The following is a 23,202-nucleotide window of genomic DNA, read 5'->3' as shown; positions in this document are numbered from 1 at the left end:
GACGAAGAAAAACAGTAAAATCAAACAACTTCGAGAGCCAACCGTTGGGGATTCATCGCATTTGAAGCGGGCGCCCCCTTTCGCTTTCAATGGGTACTTAATACACTCTTGACTAAGGGTATGCGATATGAAAGCAGAAGACAGAAGACAGCGGAAGACAGAAGACAGAAGACAGAAGACAGAAGACAGAAGACAGAAGACAGAAGACAGAAGACAGAAGACAGAAGACAGAAGACAGAAGACAGAAGACAGAAGACAGAAGACAGAAGACAGAAGACAGAAGACAGAAGACAGAAGACAGAAGACAGAAGACAGAAGACAGAAGACAGAAGACAGAAGACAGAAGACAGAAGACAGAAGACAGAAGACAGAAGACAGAAGACAGAAGACAGAAGACAGAAGACAGAAGACAGAAGACAGAAGACAGAAGACAGAAGACAGAAGACAGAAGACAGAAGACAGAAGACAGAAGACAGAAGACAGAAGACAGAAGACAGAAGACAGAAGACAGAAGACAGAAGACAGAAGACAGAAGACAGAAGACAGAAGACAGAAGACAGAAGACAGAAGACAGAAGACAGAAGACAGAAGACAGAAGACAGAAGACAGAAGACAGAAGACAGAAGACAGAAGACAGAAGACAGAAGACAGAAGACAGAAGACAGAAGACAGAAGACAGAAGACAGAAGACAGAAGACAGAAGACAGAAGACAGAAGACAGAAGACAGAAGACAGAAGACAGAAGACAGAAGACAGAAGACAGAAGACAGAAGACAGAAGACAGAAGACAGAAGACAGAAGACAGAAGACAGAAGACAGAAGACAGAAGACAGAAGACAGAAGACAGAAGACAGAAGACAGAAGACAGAAGACAGAAGACAGAAGACAGAAGACAGAAGACAGAAGACAGAAGACAGAAGACAGAAGACAGAAGACAGAAGACAGAAGACAGAAGACAGAAGACAGAAGACAGAAGACAGAAGACAGAAGACAGAAGACAGAAGACAGAAGACAGAAGACAGAAGACAGAAGACAGAAGACAGAAGACAGAAAATAGAAGACAGAAGACAGAAGATGGATGCTAGAAGATGACAAACTGAAGGCACTGAAGAAAACTATCGAACAAACTATCGCAAACGCTTGGTATATCCCGCATACCCCTATTCCAAACGCCTCACTAAACGACAGTCGAGCCGGCAGGCAGGCAGTTGATTTATTTACTATGAAATCAACTTTCTGTGTCAATGCTATCGAGACACTTCCACCTTCCTCCAGTTCTGCGAAACGCAACGCAACCCGTTGGCGCTGCAATGACTACAATAACAACAGCTGTCCGTCCAGAGCTCGAGCACTGCGTACATTCGCTACGCATATCATTATCAGAGGCAATCATCACCGCACCGCCGCGTACAAAAGCACGCCCGCGTCAAGTGTGTTGTGACGTCCGCGTGAGCGATCTGAGCCACCCCCGTCCTTCCTCGCACCAGCGCGCGCAAGTGTCAAACAGCACAAATTACTTCACACTTTCTGAGTGCGCGCCCGCAATCGATTGGAACAGTTTGACTGCGGCGGGTGTATCGATTTAGCATTGAGCGACCAATCATGCATGTAATGCACACCCATCGTCCGTCCGTACGCGCATTTCATCACCAACAATCACCTCCGCTGGGTACCAGCGATGTGCGCACCTCTCCTAGTAACTAGGTAGTGGACGATCAATCGGTCGATCGGGTTTTGGTAAATCCGATTGCGTCAATTTCACACCTGGATGACTCAAAGCGTACCAACTACAGCCAGCGATTGCCACCGCGTGCTGCGGTACTGTTAATTATGCTAATGCACCTTTTTTGGTATGCAATTCCGATGGACTACATGCTGCGTCGCAGCACGGCGACGACGTGCTGCGTAGAATGCAACGGCGTGACCTTGGGAGATTGGTCAATCCGGGGCGGCGGACGACGGAAAGTTTGCCGGTATAGCTGATTATGAATTGCCACCTACAACTACGGCGCAGACCATATTTTTTGTGGTGTTTCTGTTCCTGCAAGGACGTGGCCAGTGCAACGTGGAGGACGTATACAAAGCAGTGTCTGTTTTCTTCTTACAGCAATGTGGTTGCTGTACAAATTGCTGCATAAACAGATGATACCCAATATTCATCATGTACTGCATCCTCCTATACACCATTCAACCTGCCTCCGACTCTATCTGTTACCATGCACTTGATTTATACACGCTTTTTGGCTTTTTGGATCAAATCTACGCACTGGAATTTGGTGAAACACAGTAGAACAAGTAGTTCTGTTTTTTTTAACAAACAGCGGCAAGGATAAGCTTGACCATAAAACACATTTAAAAAAATGAAGAAACATGGTGGCAGGAAGAGACAGTGGCAGTTATCATTATAAGTTAAAAAATTACAGCAGAAGTTCTTTGAATGCCAAATGGAGATGGAATGCCTCATAATTAGTGAACTAGACCATTTTCGTCCACCTAGTACCAAATCTGCCGTAGCTTCTAATTCACGAAAACCTGACTACGACGAGCACGTTCACGTTCTTTCTAGACACTCTCTGGATTTGTTGCTGGTTGAACTCATTCATTATATCGACACTTTATGTCGCGCGATCGCGATCACGGCGCTGGCGCTGCACCACATCAGGCAATCTATCGAACAAACGCGGCGGCGGCGTGACAGTTAGTGCCGCCACTGCGCTGTTGTTGTCGTTTTGATGTTGCATCAAGGTCGCACCAGCGCAGCAGTAGAGCTTTGCGCTTTTGTCGACAATAACAACTCAGTTGCTCGGGAAAATGGGGGAAGCCATTTGTGTGCGGTAGGCAACTCTAAATTTGGAGTTTGTGAGGACATTACGTTTCTTTGATGCAAGAAGCTGAAACTTGCAGCTTAAATTTGCGGTGACGTTTGTTCCGTGATGGATTGAGTTAGTCCAAGCTTCTGATTGTTACTTTAACATTAATGAAATGTATAATTATATTGAGAAGCTTTGGAAGATTTTTCTAGGAATAAAAAAAAAACAGAATAGAATGAGATACAAAGTATTTGATAGAGAAGGAAAAAACAGTGTGACGAAAAATACTAGAAACAAAACAGAACACAGAATGAATAAAAAAAAGAAAATTTATGGTGAAAAATAGAAAACAGAAGACACACTATAACATACGTTTTGAACTAAGTGCTTTAACACTCCCGGCCCCAAGATCAGAAATTTGTTGTAACTAAATTTTTAATTGGCTATATCTCAGCAATGACTCAACCGATTTTCAAATTTTTTTTATCAATTTCATGTCCGAATCCTAAAATTTCAGATGCTTGAACAGAAATTATTCTAGGGGTGCTCAAATTTCCTCTAGAACAGTGCAACCGATACAATTTTTTTTCGACATGCTTATTTAATTGTAAACGTGCAAAATATTTCAGTAAACATCATAAATCTGCGTGGTTCACATGAATATAGTATAAAATAGCTGGATGCATATCGTAAATACAATCGAAAAATATTTTGAACATCCCTAGCGCTCTCGGTAGTGGCTAGTTGTAATTAAATTTTCAATTGACTATATCTCAGCAACGGCTCAACCGATTTTCAAAATTCTTTTACCAATCTCTTCTCCGAATCCTAAAGTTTCAGATAATTGAACAGAAATTTTTCTAGGGGTGTTCAAATTTCCTCTACTACAGTGCAACCGATATAATTTATTTTTTTCAAAATGTTTACCTAATAGGAAGGGGTCTGAAAATTACTGTACGCATAATGGATGTGTGGGGTACAGTATAAGATAAAATATTTTGAACATTCCTAGTGCTCCCAGCACGATGATCGAAAATTTGTTGAAACTAAATTTTAAATCAGCTATATCTCAGCGATGGCTTAACCGATTTTCAAAATTATTTTCCTTACATGTTGTCCTAATCTTCTAGTTTCAGATAATTGAATAAAAAATATTCTAGGGGTGGTCCAATTTTTTCCATATCAGTGCAGAAGATACGATATTTTTCAGCCATTTTTTCTTCATTGAGGACGTTCAAAATATTTCCTTGAACATCATAAACCTACTTTATTCAAACGGGAATAGTATAAGATCTATCTGGATAATTGCAGTAAACCTCAATTAAAAAGATGTTGAACATCCCTAGTGCTCCTTGAATTATGACCGAAGCTTGACTGTAATTAAATTTTCAATCGCATATATCTCAGCGATTGCTCAACCGATTTTCAAAATTATTTTACCAATCTCTTGTACGAATCTTCAAATTACAGAAGTTTGAATAAAAAAAACCCTTCTAGGGGTGTTCAAATTGCCTTTTGAACAGTTCAACTTGTTTCAAAATATTTATATCATTGTAAAAGTTCTAAATATTTCGGTAAACATCATAAATCTTCGTGATTCTAATGAGAATAGCATAAGATCACTTGATACATATTGTGAACTACATAGTAAATTGAACATCCCTAGCACTACCGGAATTGTGATCGAAATTCGGCTGTAACTATATTTTCAATGGGCTGTATGTCAGCGATGACTTGACCGATTTGCCATATTATTTGACTAATCTCTTGTCAGAATTTTGTTTTGTGTTCAAATTTCCTCAAGAGCTCTGCATCCGGTGTATTTTTTTTCGACTTGTTTACTTCATTGTGAACGTTCTAAATATTTTCACAAGCATGAGAAATCTGCGAGATTCTTATTAGAACAGTATAACATAAAAAGATACATATTGTGAATCACATAAAAACACACTCGGTGATTGAAATTAAACTATAAATAAATTTTCAATTAGCTATATCTCGCAAAATAACTCAACTGGTTTTTTTTATATTCTTTTACTTATCGAATCTTCAAGTTTCAGACAATTGAACAAAAATCATTCTAGAGATGTTAAAATTTCCCCTGAACCAGATAACCGATACAATTTTTTTCCGACATGTTTACCTAATTGTAAACGTTCTGAAACTGTCACAGAAAAAAATATTGGGACATCCCTAGCGCTCCTATAACGATGACTAAATTTTCAATCTGCAATATCGCAGCAATAGCACAACTGATTTTCAAAGTTATTTTGCTAATATGTTGTTCAAGTCTTCGAACTTCAAACAAATGAACAAAATACGTTCTAGGGGTGTTCAAACTTCCTTCAGAACAGTGCAACCGACACACATTTTTTCAGTCATTTTCACTTCATTGTAAGCGTTATGAAAAAAATCCGCAAACATCATCAATTTGCTGGCTTCAAATGAGAAAAGTATAAAAATGCCGGAAACATGTAGTTAGCCTCACAGAAACAGGTTTTGAACATCCCCAGCCCTCCCGGCACTATGATTTTTAATTGGCTTCATCTCAGCGATGGCTCGCCCGATTTTCAAAATTCTTTTACTAATCTCTTTGACTACTACTAAAGAGAATCTTTGTGGCCTTCGTGGCCGTGCGGTTAGAGGCGTCAGTCGTCTAGGCGTTTCGTAAGCCTCGCAGTTTGGGTTCGATTCCTGCTCCAGTCGGTGAAAACTTTTCGTGAAACGGAAAATTCATCACTGGACGACTACTGGGTTTTTCGTGTGTTGTCCGTTGTCTCATATTTGTGATCGTTCAGTCTGTACAACCTCTGGTTGAAGACGGTGTAGTCTTTTCAAAGAGAATCTTCGTGCATGTCACGTGATATATTAAGGCAAAAATGGTAATTAGTAAAGACAACTCTTAGCTACGAACTGTGGAACTTAAGAATTTAACGTACTGAGAGTGCTAGTATGCGAAATATTCAGAATGATTACAATGAGGCAAATATGTTGAAATAGTTATTTATGCAACAAGTTGCAAAATGATGATTTTTTCAGCAGGAGTCGTACATTTATCCAACGAGGCTTGCCGAGTTGGATAAATACGACGAGTGCTGAAAAAATCGAGTTTTGCAACGAGTTGCATACAAAGTTTTTTGTAACTACGAAAAACACCCATTTAGTGCGATCTTTTCTAACTACACAAACATGTATCAGTAGGAAGCACGTGCGCGCGGTCATGCTTGTCGGCGTAGTTTTTCGTTTGATCAGGTAGGCTCTGGTGTAGTAGGCGTCACCAATGATCGAGTTCCCGTTGTCAAACAGTTGTGCGCGGGCAAAAGCAAAAGCAGATTCAGCAGCGGCCTCTACCCTTGATTTGCAGCTCGAACCCGAATTGAAATTGTCCTGATTCGGATTCAAGCTGCTCAGTAGATCTAGAGGCAGAGGCTGAATCTACGGAAGGCATGGTGGTAAGTAAAAAGTACGTACGAGCGAAAGTGCCGAAAAGTGCTACTTTTCAGCACTCTTAAGAGTGCCGAAAAGTAGTTCTTTTCGGCACACTTGCATTAGGGGTGAAAAGTAGGCCATTTCAGCATACTTCAGCCAACTGAAATGTTCAACTTTTCACAACGTAATTACAAAAAATATTTTTTTAGGTTGCACTGTTGCTGTTGTTGTTACACAGCAACCATAGAATGATTTTTGTTAAACAGTCTGAAAATTGAAGGTTTGCGCAACATATTTTTAAAACAAACCCTGAAAACCGGCTGAGATATGCATGCAGTAATCTTATACAATTTTCATTTGAACCACGTAGATTTATGTATGATGTTTGGGGTAAAATTTTGAACTTTTGCAATGAATGAGCAAATTGAAAAAATGTAATGGTAGTAATGGTTTGAAGGAAATTTGAACGCCCTCATAATGATTTTTTTCAATTGTTTGAATCTTGAATAACGAGAGACGAACCAGCCAAGGGCTGAAAGTCTCTCTAATAAAGACAAATCAATCAATCAATCAATCTTGAATAACTGCAGAACATGTTACAAGAAGAATTTTGAAAATCGGTTAAGCCATCGCAGAGATACAGCTGATTAAAAATTTTGTTTAAACTAATTCGATCACCGTGCCTGGAGCGCTAGGGGTGTTCAAAATATTGATTCTTATGCTATTCTAATATAAACCACACACATAGATTATGCCTACGGAAATTTATAGAACGTTTAAATTGGTAAACATATCGAAAAAAATATATCGGTTGCACAGAGGAAATTTGAACACCCCTATAATGTTGAATTGTTTGAACCTTGAAGATTATGATAAGAGAGTTCTAAAAGCATTTTGAAAATCGGTTGAGCCATCGCTGAGATATGTAAGATTCAAATTTTGGTTGCAGCTAAAATTTGATCTCAATTTCGGGAGCTCAAGAGATGTTCAATATATTTTTCTGTGAGATTCACTATAAGCATTCGGTTATCTAATACTATTCTCATTTGAATCACATAGATGTTTGATATTTACGGAAATATTTGGAAGGTTCACAATGAAGAAAAACTGGTCGCAAAAAATCGTATCTGCTGCACTGGTATGGAGAAAATTTGACCAGCCCTAGATTATTTTTCATTCATTTATCTGAAACTAGAAGATTAGGACAACATATTAGTAAAAAAATAATTGAAAATCGGTTAAGCAATCGCAGAAATATAGCTGATTTAAAATGAAGCTTCAACTAATTTTCGACCATCGTGCCTGGAGCGCTAGGGATGTTCAACATATTTTATTGAATACGATTCCCATTTGAACCATACAAATTAATCATGTCTACGGAAGCGCTTGTATCGTTTACAATTAGGTAAACATGTCGAACAAATTATATCGATTACACTGTTCTAGAGAAATTTGAACATCCCTAGAATGATTATTGTTCATTTGTTTGAAACTTGAATATTCGAACAAGAGATTGGTAAAATAATTTTGAAAATCGGTTGAGCCATCGCTGAGATATAACCAATTGAAAATTCAATTGCAACTAATCACTGTGCCGGGAGCGCTAGGGATGTTCAAAATATTTTTCTGTTAGATTAACGATATGTATCGTTATCTTATACTATTTTCATTTGAACACCTCAGATTTATGATGTTTACTAAAATATTTGGAACGTTTACAACCAGATAAACATGTCGAAAAAAAAGTGTATCGGTTGCACTGATCTAGAGAAAATTTGAACACCCCTATAATAATTTCATTTCTGTTCAATTATCGGAAACTTTAGGATTCGGACAAGAGATTGGTAAAAGAATTTTGAAAATCGGTTGAGCCGTTGCTGAGATATAGTCAATTGAAAATTTAATAGCAACTAGCCACTGTGCAGGGAGCGCTAGGGATGTTCAAAATATGTTTCTGTTAGATTAACGATATGGATCCAGTTACTTCTACTATTTTCATTTGAAAACCGCAAATCGGTCAAGTCATCGCTGACATTTACCCCTTTGGAGATATAGTTACAGCCGAATTTCGATCACAATGCCAGTAGTGCTAGGGATGTTCAATTTACTATGTAGTTCACAATATGTATCAAGTGATCTTATGTTATTCTCATTAGAATCACAAAGATTTATGATGTTTACCGAAATATTTAGAACTTTTACAATGATATAAATATTTTGAAAAAAGTTGAACTGTTCAAGAGGCAATTTAAACACCCCTAGAAGGGTTTTTTTATTCAAACTTTTGTAATTTAAAGATTCGTACAAGAGATTGGTAAGATATTTTTGAAAATCGGTTGAGCCATCGCTGAGATATAAGCGATTGAAAATTTAGTTACAGTCAAGCTTCGGTCACAATTCAAGGAGCACTAGGGATGTTCAACATCTTTTTAATTGAGGTTTACTGCATGTATCCAGATAGATCTTATACTATTCTCGTTTGAATAATGTAGGTTTATGAAGTTCAAGGAAATATTTTGAACGTCCTCAATGAAAAAAAAAATATCGTATCTTCTGCACTGATATGGAGAAAATTGGACCACCCCTAGAATATTTTTTATTCAATTATCTGAAACTAGAAGATTAGGACAACATGTAAGGAAAATAATTTTGAAAATCGGTTAAGCCATCGCTGAGATATAACTGATTTAAAATTTAGTTTCAACAAATTTTCGATTATCGTGCCGGGAGCGCTAGGGATGTTCAAAATATTTTATCTTATACTGTACCCCACACATCCATTATGCGTACAGTAATTTTCAGACCGCTTCCAATTAGGTAAACATTTAAAAAAAAATATATCGGTTGCACTGTTCTAGAGGAAATTTGAACACCCCTAGAATAATTGCTGTTCAATTATCTGAAACTTCAGGTTTCGGAGAAGAGATTGGTAAAAGAATTTTGAAAATCGGTTGAGCCGTTGCTGAGATATAGTCAATTGAAAATTTAATTGCAACTAGCCACTGTGCCGGGAGCGCTAGGGATGTTCAAAATATGTTTCTGTTAGATTAACGATATGCATCCAGTTATCTTCTACTATTTTTATTTGAACACCTCAGATTTATGATGTTTTCTGAAATATTTGGAACGTTTACAGCCAGATAAGCATGACGAAACAAAATTTGTATCGGTTGCACTGTTCTAGAGGGAATTTGAACACCCCTAGAACAATTTCTGTTCAAGCATCTGAAATTTTAAGATTCGGACATGAGATTGATAAAAAAAATTTTGAAAATCGGTTGAGCCATTGCTGAGATATAGCCAATTAAAAATTTAGTTACAACAAATTTTCGATCCCGGTGCTCCGCGTAACTTTTTTGATCTCGGTGCTCCTAGTGTTAATCAGCCTGTTTTGTGAGTCTTGTTTAGTGTTAAGAGTAAAGGGCGTTTCGTCAATCGGAAAGCCATCAGTTTGACACTGAGAGGGCGGGAATTGTATTCTTTTTAAATATCATTAAGTCGCATAAGATGCTATATTATAATGTAATTGTGTACAACTTAAATCGCATTAGTGAACGCTTTAAGTCACATAACTTTATTTTTGTCGACTCCACTTTTGTAAGCATAAATCAATAATGCTGCATCTTATACGATGTAACTATCACGCTTAAGAGTACCTATAACGCGATCATGAACTTCATTATACATGTAAATTAGTTATTTGGTACTTTTCTCTCAAAGTCAAGGTCCACAATTAGATTTTTATGTTTATTTTTATGTAGATTTTGTAAATCTTTTTTTGGGGAAAAAACTATGATAAAATCAAGGATCGGTGTATTCGCCTCACTCCATTCATATTCACTCCTCTTTGCTGAAGCGATTCGAGACAGATGCAGCAAACGGATCGTCGTGATCAAGCACGCAACCCCATCACCAGTGAGAAGCGATGAGCCATCTGCTTGACATGAATATTCGTTGCCATTCGTCGCAGTTTGGATCGCAAGCGAATGAATGAATGGCGAATGGTGAAGAATACTGGTGAGCGATCGAAGCGGCTATTATCATAAGTAGAAGAGAATTTCTGCATGTAATGCATACATTTTTACTGTATTGTCGCTGAAATGCTAGATTAGCAAAGAAAATAATTCGAAAACATCAAAAATACGTATGCACAATATCAATCGCATCACTCACGAATCGCATTCGCTTGCGATGCGAATGTGGACGAATGAATAATTTCCAAGTGTGGCTTCTCACCGTTCGCCGGAGTTTGCGGTCGTCGCTGACAAGCACACACACGAACTCAAGCGACAACCGTTCGCTGCTGACTGTCTTCGAATGGGGAAGAAGATGAAAAGTGGAAATCAGGAACCATAAAATCGAGCGTGATTTTGGCAAGTATTGATTAGAAGACTTGACTAATAAAATCGGAAAACCCCTGCAGACGTTTCTATTTGAAGAATTGTGATGAATTGCCGTGAAATTTATGAACCTTTATCAAATTTCTAGAAATTTTCCAAAATCTCTTAAAAAAAAGCCAGAATCACCTCCAGGTGAATCAATCCAACATTTCCAGATTTCCTCCATCATCGAAAGGTGTGTGCCTCGTTTGGCGGGGCCCGTTAGATTGCCGATTTTTGGCACCGCTTGACGTCTTTTTAATTCGCGGATGAAATCATACCCGCCGCCTTGCCCGTCCATAGCATAGCATAGGCCAACTACAACGCCTAATGTCTCATAACCGCCACGCCATGGGGTTGTGGTGTCGGTGTCGTTGATGAATGCTGCGCTGGTCGTGGGTCGACCAGTGCCAAAACATGCGGTACTTATTGCATCATTTTTTGGGGGGGAGGTTGCTGCTGCTGGGTCGGTCGGTCGGTCCGTCGTGTTGTTGTTTGTCTCGCAGGATCAACCTTGGCGCGAGTTTAGAAGAACTTAACGCGTTAACGCCGCGGCGGCAGCTATCTAAACTGTGAGTGCTGGCTGGAACTATGACGCGTGTGGTCCATTTATGTTTGTTGTTTACTACAACTGCGGTTATTGCATTTTTACGTTTAGAAGGAAGGTGAAAGGTAGGCGGACAGAAGACGCGAGGAAGCCAAAGAATGGGAAGGTGAATTCGGCCGTAAAGGTGCTCCAAGTGTAGGTCAGGGTGGCCCCCGTGCGGATGTTTGCGAGCGTGAATCAGTGAACGGTTATTGCGCATTAGCATTAGAGGGGCTGTTTGGGAGGTTTTCGAAGGTTTGTTTTGATGCTTGATGGACTACTAGGCTGCCACCGGCGCTGAGAAAGTCGAGGAAATAGGCGCGAATCGAAGATTAGACACGGATGTTGAAGATATGTTTGTTTGGAATGCAGCAGATGTAGATCACGGAAGAAATTTGATGATCATGAATCTATGTTGCGGTAGAGTTTTTATCTAATTCCCGTCTATCTAAGCACCAACCAATAATGATCGAATTTATTCTAGCATGTCGCCTAACGCCTCATGGCCAATTTGGTAGCAATTACTAATTTATGAATCAACTTACAAAGCATGTCAAATTGCATATATTGTCCCTCGAATTCTGTTCCCGTCTAGTCCACGTCTATTTTGGGCACAACTTGAATTCAATTTTCGGCATACCTTCTACGAGATACTATGGTACATAGGATGGTCAAAAAAATATGATTTGACCGAAGGTGTTTATTCGAAAAGTCGGTCAAGTTCTTCGCAATTAAGATCAAATCATGTATTCAAAGTAAGATTGGCCAGAAAATTTCAAACTGAGAATGATGTAGCTTTAAAATAAAGACCAAAATATTTCAATTAGGCTCAGTGTACCAGTTATGGCTATGGTACCTCAAATTCGCCATAGTTGATTTTCAACCTTTTAAGATACAAATCAACAAGAAAAAAAATGTGAACAACAGATCACGATCACGAAAGATGATTGCAATCATTCAAACTTCACTATTTGCTCAAATTATGGTAGAAATAAATCTTCAGACTCTAGTTTAATTTAAAAACACTTCACTAATACTTCACTTTTGCAAAAGAAAATAAAAAATGAATAACTCTTTTAAAGAAAACTAGAAAGGACGAGCAAATTCCTTTTGATTCTACTACTGTGCTTATCTTCGGACAGATAGGCCTATTTCGTCTGTGACTTACATACTTCTTCAGTGTCAAGTGCTCGACGAAGTCGAAGTATTAGTGTAAGTATTAGTGAAGTGTTTTTAAATTAAACTAGAGTCTGAAGTAACAAGTTCTACTAAAAGCTCTAAAGTAATAGTAAAGAGAAATAAATCATTTTCCTTAACTTTTCGGCCTCCTTGCACCCTATTTCGCCATAGTGTACCAGTTATGGCAACTCCCATAAGGAATGCATGTAAATAGTGCGAAGTGGAACCCAAATTAACAAATGTGTCCATAACTGGTACAGGGTTCCTATCATTGGCACACGCCGTAATAAATACTATAAGTAGTTTTGGCTCCGCTTTTATATTTTTCCTGTAAAGTATGAAAACTAATCAATCATTTGACTTATTGTTTACATTCGTCGGTCTTCTTCTTATTTTTGTAGAAATAGTTTTTCTTAGGTGGTGCGATATCTGGTACAGGCACCCTAGTATTTTTGCCTACCAAATCATAATGGCGTATTGCAACGAATAAATCATTATTTGTGGTTGTGAAATAAGATGATTCGTATGCAGGAAATCCACGCACACATTTGCTTGCATTCTCTCTAGACGAAGTAAACTGTAAACAAAAATTTTACCAACAGAGAGATTGATTTGATTGAATGAACAGCTTTTCCTGCATTCTGCAGCTGTAAAATCCAAGTTTGAAGTTCCACAGAGCTTTTGTGGGGTATGAATTGAAGGTTGGCTCAACAAGCGAATCTGGTGAAGTAAAAATTGAACGGTGATGAAGAACAATTCGGCTAACTGCTGCTTTGGTGCGGTTGCCTTCGTCGTACACAAAACGAAGTCGTTAGTGGAGTGAAATTGCTGCATCTTTTTGCTCCCACCTAATCAGGCATTGGCAAATGTAAGTCGGAATATGTATTTGAAATGATTGAATATTTTCCATCTGATATGACGGGAATTAGCGCATAAGACGAAGTAAATTTTTACCAATCAATAAGACAGTAGCGGCTAATTATTGTAAAACGAGTATCCTAACGGGAATCGAACCCTTCATTTCCAGATTGGTAACTGGATGCCATAACCAGTAGACTCCAAGACGGTTATTACATCACACAACGACCACGTAGATTAATCGGGGGGTTTTCGGAAGGCCGTAATAATTGTTATTTATTGCACTCTTCGCGACCTCACACTCCATTCGTAAACAACTCCATTGCCGGCTTCGGCAGTGGTTATCGTCGTCATCTTCGCACCCTGGTTGGTCAGTGTGCAGTGTCGTCACCACTCACTTCTGCGGACGTGACTCACCCGTTGAATTGGCTTTTGGGGCCGCTCAGTTCGGTGCGTACCCACCGTATGATGTCTCAATTTATGAAGTGAGCTTTCCGCTTCTCACGTTTCTTTCGGTGGGTGACCTCACTCCCATTTCCCGAAATTGGACGATGCAATGAGAAAATTTTACATACCTGCAACGATAAGAGAAGAACAAACGAGAAGAAAACATTAATAAAAATGCGATGAAAAATGTCGGGGTCCCATCCCGAGACATTTTCTAATAAGGATATCATTTTCGCCTCCATCGAGTCGCGTCGCTTCAAAGGAAGCAAAAAACTCAAAACGAAAAAAAAAGTTGGCTGCCAACAACCAGCACAGCATAGATAGCAGCATTCCAGACAGAAATTATGAATGGGTCAGTGAACATGAACGTCGCTGTCGTCGGCCTCGACGTCGTTTTCTTGTTGCAAAAGTGTCATCCCAAGAGTCCCTTGTCTGGGTCTGGCTGGGCTGGAAGTCGCCCGCCGCCGCCGCTCGCTGCTGTGGTTGACAAATGGCACAAATTCACGAATGAATTGAATTTTAAGTGTTTCTTCTGGTTCGCACACAAATCATCCGCTGGCTGCTGGCTGGACGATGGGCGGCGGCGATGGGGACGACTTTGGGTGCAGCTCCCAGTCAGTAGTGTCCTCTGACTAGTCGTTCGTTATCAACAAGCGAAGCGTGATTGGATTTAAAATTGGGAATAAAAAATAAATGCGCTGTAGACAGGATTCGAACCTGTGCGGGTAGAACCCAATGGATTTCAAGTTCATCTCCTTAACCGCTCGGACACCACAGCAGCTGGTTGTGAGTATGTCTTTCACCAATAGTTGTTATCTGCTCTAAGATGGAAAATTGACTTATAATTAGTGCAATATTCTTTGTTACTAGTATGATGTCTTGTGAGACATCTGCAATGCGTGTAATCACATTACTGTCCCGTATGAATAAGAAACCCAGCAAAAATGAGACTGATATACAATTACAGCCAGTGTAGTAAGCTTGGATGGTGTTATAATTGTCGATTATTGTTACCTAAATGGAATTTGATTGTGTTCAAAACAGTTACAGTACCTAAGATTGGGGATAAGGTTGGTTTGAGGAAAAAAGGCAGCGAGTGGAGTTAAGGGGAGTTCAGAGTTAGTTCAGGGGTGACAGATGAGAAGAGTTTGAGACTATTTATGGTTCCCTGACAAATTTCTCGGGCATATTTTATTGGATCTACAATGTAGATTCTACATGCATAGCTTGTTGAATGAAACTCTGGCTTGCACAGCCTCGTGAAATTATGTGCTATCGAGTAATGAGTTGAATTTGAATGTCTGTTTAAGAATCTCTGAAAACTCCCTTGAGCAAAGGTTATCGGATCTGCAAGCGTAACTAATCTGGAACGCCCTTAAACCCTTCTGAAACGCCCGGAAACCCCTTTGAACACCACTCGAGAGCCTGTGTAACCCCCAAAAACCTCTCTGATACCTTCTGAAACGCCCTGAAAAACTGGGGACCCGGGAGGCAGCGCAGCCCCAAAAACTTGCCTGAAACCTTCTGAAATGCCCTCAAACACCTTGAAGCGCATTGAAACATTTTGAAACGCTTCTGAAATCCTCCTAAAACCTTCATAGAACTGATATCTTTTCAAACGTCTTGAAACGTCTCGAACCGCTCTTCAAAAAACATCTAAAATACACATGGAACTGTCCCACCAGCCGATGTAGCCCCCCAAGAAACACCTCAGAAATCTTCTAAGCTGCCCTAAAACGCATTGACATGCTATGAAACGCATTATAACGTTTCTCAAATTCACCGAAACTGACATGAGAGACCGTGTAGCTTCCCAAAACCCCTCTTAAATCTTCTGAAACGCCCTGAAACGTCTTGAAGCACATTGAAACGCCTTGAATTGCTTCTGAAATCCCCCTAAAATCCCCATAGAACTGACTTGAGAGCCAATGCAGCCCACTGAAACCTCTCAGAAACCCTATGAAGCATTCTAAAACGCCCTGAAATGCTCTGAAGCGCCCTGAAATGCCATGAAAATCTTCTAAAACTTCCCCTCAAACCTCCTGGAACTGTTCAGTCCGTATTGACATGACATGACCACCCTGAAAATCCCACGAAGTCCCCTGTAAAACTCCCTACAATTCTCTGAAACCTAATGAAACGCCCTGGAATGATTTAAACCCCTGTAGGTAATAAAATGAATCTATTTTAGTCCCGGCTCATGACGTTAACCCTTAAAATGGCAGGGTCGTCCAAAATTTTTCAAAAATGAAATTTAAGATGCGTGTCGAAATAGATGTTTTTTCCTATTTTTCGGAAATGCTCCGGGAAATAGATAACTATCATGACTTTTGTCGTTGAAAAATAGGTTTCGAAGATCCCTAATGTCCGATCACCTTAAGGCCTCCAATACGTTATGGAATTCAAGTTATATGCTCTGTAAGCACCTGAATGTAGTCAATTCAATACATATATTCAAGGGAAATGGTGTCAGAATGAGAACCACAAGGCATAAGCGGGCAGCTGTTTTCGTTTTGTTTGGATGTACTAGGATATCCAAACTATCCTGGATTTAAGACTTACAATGTCAACGGGATCTACCGCAGCCGCAATTCAGTTATTGTCCGAGTTAGCTCACATTTAATTGAACGAGTTTACGAGTTAACGGTTTACGAACCTTGCAAGGTTGATAAAATGTCCTGTAGTTCAGGACTTTCAAGTTCTACAAAACCTATCACAATCACCGTTCAATCAACACATGCGGTTTAGGGCCATTAGTACTCCGTCATGCTACGAGAAAATCTTTTTGAGGTTGTACGACATCCTAAGGTACGCTAAATGTTCTGAAGTGCAGATCCTTCAAATTCTACAGTATCTACCTCGATCGCCATTCGGTGAACGTTCGCAGTTATTATTCTCTGATATCCGTGATGCTCTACAAGCCAACGAGAAGGCCTTTTTATGGCTGTCAAGTATCGTATAGTATGCTGAATTTCCTGAAGTTCAGGACTTTCAAGTTCTACTAAATCTACTACAATCACCAGTGAATCTACCACGCTTGCGGTTTACGGTTATTGTTATCCATGATAATCCGCGATGCTACGAGAAAGTCTTTTGGAGGTTGTACGACATTGTAAGGTATGCAAAATCTTCTGGGGTCCACGACTTCCAAGTTCTACAGAATCTACCTTCAATCTGCGTTTGAAGTTATTGTCCTCTGATATCTATGATGCTCCCCAACTTAACGTGACGGCCTTTTTTACGGTACTTAAGAGAGTTCGATTGAAATGTGTGATCTAGCTACTTTATCGACGCTGCAGTCTTGGGGAATCAAAACGACTGTTTTAGATTTGTTCCGACGTTTCGACTCTGTTTCGAGTCTTCTTCAAAGGGAAACTGTAATGGGATTTTTTATTGGTGGCTTGAATTATGGGTTTTAGTTGACTTACATTCTGACTAGTCGCTTTTTGTTAGAATGGACATAGGACTGTCGGTGTCGTGTTTGTGTCTGTACATCGGCTATGAAATTAATTTTACATACATAAATGCATTATAGGTACAGCGTGTGGTGTGATTTTGACCTACATTTCTTGTCAAGTGAACCGTAGCTTAGTTTTTGGTTGATTTTACTTGATTTTTATCGTATTTCACTGCACTGCACTTGTGAACGCGGTAACGGTTTGCTCAAAGATGGTGAATGCATTAGCTATGATTGGGATTGAAAGGTTTCACCTATAGTTTTGAGAATGGCTGCGTACTTTGTGTTCAACAGGTGGTTAACAGTGTTGGGTGTGTTAACTATGACACATTTCAAGAAATGTTAATGTGTTTGTGTTTCTACTACTATCAACCACTGTAGTTCGATCCAGGTTGAAACTATGAACGTTGTCGATGCAGTGTGTGATGAGCGCTGTCTTCTCTCCTAGTGTTATTATCTTCGTATCTATAAACTCTTTTAACCTGTTAAGTTTGTTTATGTGTGTTTTGTGTCCGTACAATCTTGTTTTTAATTTGTTTTGAGTCATACCAATGTAACACTGCTGGCAATCATTGCATGGTATTTTGTAGACTATTTTGCTTAGAACTTGTTAATTGGGTCTTTTACTTGTGTGTGGAATTTATCAATGGTGTTGGTTTGTTTACAGGCTATGATGATGTTTTTGTAATCTTTGCTTAGGATACCTATGATTCGTTCAGAGAGACCGGTTACGTACGGAATGGACCTGAAAATTCGATATTGTTGGTTGTTGGCTGTTTCTAATTGTTCTTCTGTTGGTATTTCGGGTTCTTCTGTGGACGCTGTATCTGGTGGATTGGTCATTCTTAGGTTGGTCATGTGCTGGGGATCTCCTGCTAGAGGTGGTGTGCGAGCTGGTGTTGCATGGATAACTGCTTTTGAGGAGGATGCTGATTCTGTAGATTGGACTGATGGATGGATAACTAGTTGGTTGGTTTGCGGTGAATCTGTTTGGATGGATGGGCTGGATATTGCTTCAGATGGACGGTGAGCAGTGTTAACAGGTTGATGCATTGATGTGGTGGGTATTTCCGTAATGATTGCTGATTGTTGTGGTGGCTGATTCGGTTTGGGTTGATTGTTGTAACGATGGAAGAGTCTGTTGATTAGTGTCCTGGGGAAGTCGTTGTTGGTCGAGTGTTTAAAGATGATCTCCTTTTTGGCGGTTGTGTTTGTTGCAGTGGAGAGAGTACAGACTCGATGGATGAAGTTCTTCCCAACGTTGACCTTGTACTTTGTTAGGTGGAAGGAATACCAATTGAGCATTCCTTCTGAAGCAATTGGTTTTGTGTACCACTCAGTTTGTAGGGATTGATCTTCACTTCTGATGAAGGTCATATCGAGATAAGGCAATCTTCCTTCCACTTCTGTTTCTACAGTAAACTGCAACCTTGCTTCGTGTCGATTGAATTCCTTCAGAACCAATTCTATAGCATCTTTGGGAATAGCTATGAATATATCATCGACATACTTTTTCAGGACTGAAATTTGGAAGGGAAGGGTGGATATTGCTTTATCGATTACTGAGTCCAATGCAATATCGGCTAGGATAGGTGACAACGGGCTTCCCATAACAGTACCGAAAATTTTTTTGAAGTATATTTCCCTTCGAACCTAAAATAGCTTGAGTCTACACAGATCAACTATTTCGATGAACTATTTCGATGATTTTGGTGTTAATCTCGGACACCCTATCGATTATGCTTTTGCGGACTAATTCTCTGGGGATATTTGTGAAAAGTGACACAACATCTAGCGACACGATGACGTATCCTTCTGGAATCTTGATTTGTTGCATTTCTTGGCAGATCGTGAAAGAGCTGGCGGTGTTATACTTGCTTACGGGAGATTCTTTCAGTACGCGCGCAACGAATTTTGACAGCATGCAGGTTGGAGCTGTCATGTTGGGGTTAACAGGTTTGAGCGGTAGGTCATGTTTGTGGGCTTTCGGTTGCCCGTAGATCCTTGAGCAGACAGAATCGTATCTGCTGAGTTCGCTTGCGGTGTAGTTGTCGACCAGTTGAAGATCTTTCATTCTTCTTACAATGCTGGATACTTGGGGTCGGATCTCTTATCACTTCTACGTATGTGTCATTGTCGTTGCTCAACGCTCTCATCTTTTGGTTGTACTCTTCTCGGTACATGAAAACCGTTCTGTTGCCCTTATCTGCGGATAGAATACAGATGTCCGGGTTTCGTATGAGGAACCGTATCGTGGCTCGGGTCGCAGATGTGCAGAATTTCACCACGGGGTCGTGCTGTTTGTTTGACTTGTTTAAACCGTGAATGAAGTTCGTTATCGCATTGGTGATTCGGCATCTATTTTGGTCCTGTACATCTTTCCAACGGTCCGTCCGCAGGATGGACTCAACGTCTGCCATGACGTGGTATAGAGAGTTTGAAATTAACTGAGCTATAGCAGCAAGCGCCCAAAATAGGTGCTCCTGCCCAAATGATCCCAGACCCTAGTAGGAAAAATCTTTAAAAAATAGTTATTTTAAAATTTTGGAAAGAAAAATCCTTAATGAGAAGGCTGCCAACCACCCCCAGAGTACATTTGATAACTACTTTGAGATAGATCACATCTCTGATTCAGCATCGATAGTAACTTATGATCATTATTTGACGAGGCGAGGTTTTGTTTTCGACATTGAGTAAAAATGCCCTTTGATTTTCAATTTCTATGTTTTCCTCATATTTTCCATAATATTTTGGTTGATTTATTATTAGGGAGTGTCCATAACTGACTTAGCATTTTAGGGGAAGGGGGAGTCTGGAATTGTATGACGAGCAAAAACTGCTACGTAATTTATGGACGCCTCCATGAGATTCGTCGAAAATTGTAAATCTGTATGTGATTACTTCATAAATTTTGCCAAGTATTTTCGGTATATTTTCGATAATTTGCACGAGGATTTCTTCAGGAATCCCTCCAAAACGTTCTCGAACTGATGGTTAAGCATTTTTTCAGAATGTTTTCAGCATGTTATTTGTTTCAGAAATTCCGTCAGTTTTGTGTTTCTAGTTGACTTTAACGATTACTTTAAATATTTGCACAAAAATTCTGTATATTCGTCCACGAATAACAAGGTATTTTCTGCAAATACTTGAAAAGCCAGAACACTTTCATTTTTACTGTCAAAAGCTTTCAGAAAATCAAGTGAAGTCTCAACAAACAAGATTAAAACATTTTTAAGTTGGGGTGGTCGCAAAAATGAAGCATACTTATTTTTTTAAAAAAAATCCTAATTTTGTACCAGTTGGCCGATTTAAAATGACTTTTTTTTGTTTTAAATATAGTGAATTGAAGTTAAGCACAATGACCAAATAGTGCTATGGTGTAATTAGTATCAAAATCATGTTTTTATCTAATTCCCGTCTAGCTAAGCACCGACCAATAATGATCGAGTTTTTTCTTGCTCCTTGCCTAATGCCTCATGTCCAATTTAGTTGCATTGATTAATGTATAAATTACCTTTCATATCATGTAAAAAATATTGTGAAAGAGCTACAATTTCCTTAATCTTCCGTAACTCGCGCGGTTAGCCACCACCGCCAGCACCACGCCAATGCTGAGTACAAAAAGCGAGATTTGGATTTGATAAATTGAATAGCTTTTGCAGCACTGCATCAGTAAAACCTATCTTTAAAGTAGCACATAGCTTTTGTTGGGTGTGAATTGAAGGTTGGTTCAACAAGTCCAGATTCATTGTGAAGTGAAGTGAAAATTTTACGGTAATGAAGATTCCGATAGCTATTACTTGGAACTGATGAACTGAGCCATTGGCAAAAGAAAGTTGGAATATCTGTTATTATCGGCTATTTGCTGTCTGATATGACGAGAATTAACGCATATGACGAAGAAGATTCCTACCCTATTAGCATACTTGTAATCTTAAACCTTCGAGTGCAAATTATCTTTTTTTCCTGAAAGTATATAAATGTAAAAAATGGAATTTATCTCGTTAGGAAAAGAAAAAATACTAAATTCTTGAAAAACTGTCATTTTTTTAACTTTGACCTCCAACCGTCCGACACGGATAGAGAAAGGAACTCTACGAATAAGTACCCGAAAAATCACTCATCCCATCGCCACCGCAGCTCGGCCAACCATCCTCTAATTAAATTTTCATCATTTGGCTCTCGATTAGTTTGTGGTTTTCAACAGGAACGGAGCTCACTCCTGTGCTGTACACGCAGAACTCGATGTACACAGCGCAATGAGTAACTTTCACGCAGCGACCGAAAAGACAAAAGAATTTTCACGCAGATTTGTGTAACACCGGATCACCACAAAAAATGTGCTGATCCGGTGTTACACAAATCTGCGTGAAAATTCTTTTGTCTTTTTGCTCGCTGCGTGAAAGTTACTCGTGCGCTGTGTTGTTTCATTTAAGGGTGTAGGTAACTGGAACCATCCATTTCGAACTGACTGACGGACGATCGCATGAAACCAACAATGATGGGTCTCACGGGCAAAATCGACGCGGCCAAGTGAAAGTGCGAGTGCTACCTCTAAATTTGTAGATCTGAATACTACTGTGATAGTTTTGAAGTTTTTTTTGGAAGAAGTGAAAGACTGTAGATGTAGAACCTGGCATACAGTGTATTCTGTGTGTCATCGTTTTTGGAGTTTTTCCGTGGAGGTCAGTAAAATATTACCTCCACACGCCAAATGCTTAAACTGTTCGCAAAAAAATAAAAATAATGTTTTCTTGTAGTAAAATTTTATACCAGATACATATTATACGAAGCTTAAGGTGTTCTAGTTTGGTAGAATACTTCTGAGTAGTACAAGTAGTAGTACATGGTACCACCATGATATCTTCTACTCCCATAAATTCCCACTCCACGTACCCCCGTGGCAAAGCTTTCGGTCGTCTTCGGGTAGCAGAATTTATTAAAACACTTTAATTTTTAATGGAAATAAATATCACTAGCAGTTGCTGGTTACTGGATTTGGTTGGTTAGTCCGGGTGGTCGGTCCGTCTGTCGGTCGGTTAGTTATCGGTGGAAGAAAGGTGCACTTCGTTATTTAGCCACCATCCACGGGGGTGCCAACGTCCTGAAGAGTGATTTGTGGGACACCGACACCACCCTCACCACCCAGCATGCGCATCCCTAGTAGGTAGTTAGCCAGTCAGTCAGGCAACCAGTCGGCGACGCGTTGTTGGTTCGTCGTAATCATCGTTGCTTCACCGCAGAAGCTTTGGGTAGGAACCTCCCGGAGAAGTATAGGTAAGGTATAGCTCCAGACGCAGCGAAGACCTGTCAAACTTCCAGAATCCTCGAAACAGAGACAGAGAGACCGAGTTGGGAAGTGCAATGGCTTCTTGCTTTTGTCTTTCGTCGTCCTCAACGATGGCGCCGCCCGACGCCATCGTGGTAAAAGCATACCTACCTGGTCTGGTGGCAGATAAAATTTCATGTGTCATTAAATTAAAGTTTGTCATGTTGGGTATTTCTGACGACGACGGTGATGACAAAATCGGGAAAAGAACACCAAGTTGGAAAAATTTCCACCACCGTCAGTCGTCGTCAGCGTATGACTGACTGACTGGCGTCGTGTATGTGTGACGAATCCTTGTTGTTACTTTTTTGTACAAGGACAATATGCAACGTCGTCGTCGTCGCGGTGACGTCCGTTGGTGATAATGGGAGTGAGAGGCGCATACCCTTGAGGAGAGAGGAGGTGTGGTTTCACACGAAATTGAATTTAATTAAATTTTGCCCGAACTTCACAGATTCTACGGGATCCTGGTGGTTGTCTTGTTAGGATATTTCTGTCTCGGATATAAGTCATCCATGTAAATGAAAGTTAATATGCAAGCTGTTACCACTAAGGTTACCATTGAATGGTTGGCTTCGCAGCGAATACGTCTTCCTCTATACTATTACCTCCAAAATGCTAATCAGTTCAATTTATGTTTATAAAATTTTATATAAAAACCTTTTTAAATACTCGATTTTTTTAGATTTTGAGAACTTCGAAGATGTATCAAGATATTTGAAGAACTT

General features: G+C 39.7%; 1 protein-coding gene and 1 non-coding gene across 4 annotated transcripts in view; both read right to left on the bottom strand.

The window, feature by feature from the left end:
• Positions 1 to 23,202, bottom strand: part of LOC109418953 (GATA zinc finger domain-containing protein 10) — a 567,982-nt gene that overhangs the window by 210,455 nt on the left and 334,325 nt on the right. The window contains exon 2 of one of the 3 annotated variants that reach the window (XM_062853962.1): positions 13,444 to 13,816. The exons of the other annotated variants lie outside the window; for them this stretch is intronic. Within the exon in view, the coding sequence (XP_062709946.1) occupies positions 13,809 to 13,816 (8 nt within the window). The 3' untranslated portion in view covers positions 13,444 to 13,808. Of the gene's footprint in view, positions 1 to 13,443; positions 13,817 to 23,202 lie in introns of those variants that run through there. 3 annotated transcript variants of the gene reach the window in all.
• Trnas-uga (transfer RNA serine (anticodon UGA)) lies at positions 14,385 to 14,466 on the bottom strand. Its single transcript has one exon. It is a non-coding gene; the product is annotated as a tRNA-Ser (tRNA).

Source organism: Aedes albopictus, chromosome 2 (genome assembly GCF_035046485.1).
Source record: "Aedes albopictus strain Foshan chromosome 2, AalbF5, whole genome shotgun sequence".
Classification (NCBI taxonomy): Eukaryota; Metazoa; Arthropoda; class Insecta; order Diptera; family Culicidae; genus Aedes; species Aedes albopictus.
Note: the sequence above shows the minus strand (reverse complement) of the source record. Positions and strands in the feature narration are given on the sequence as shown.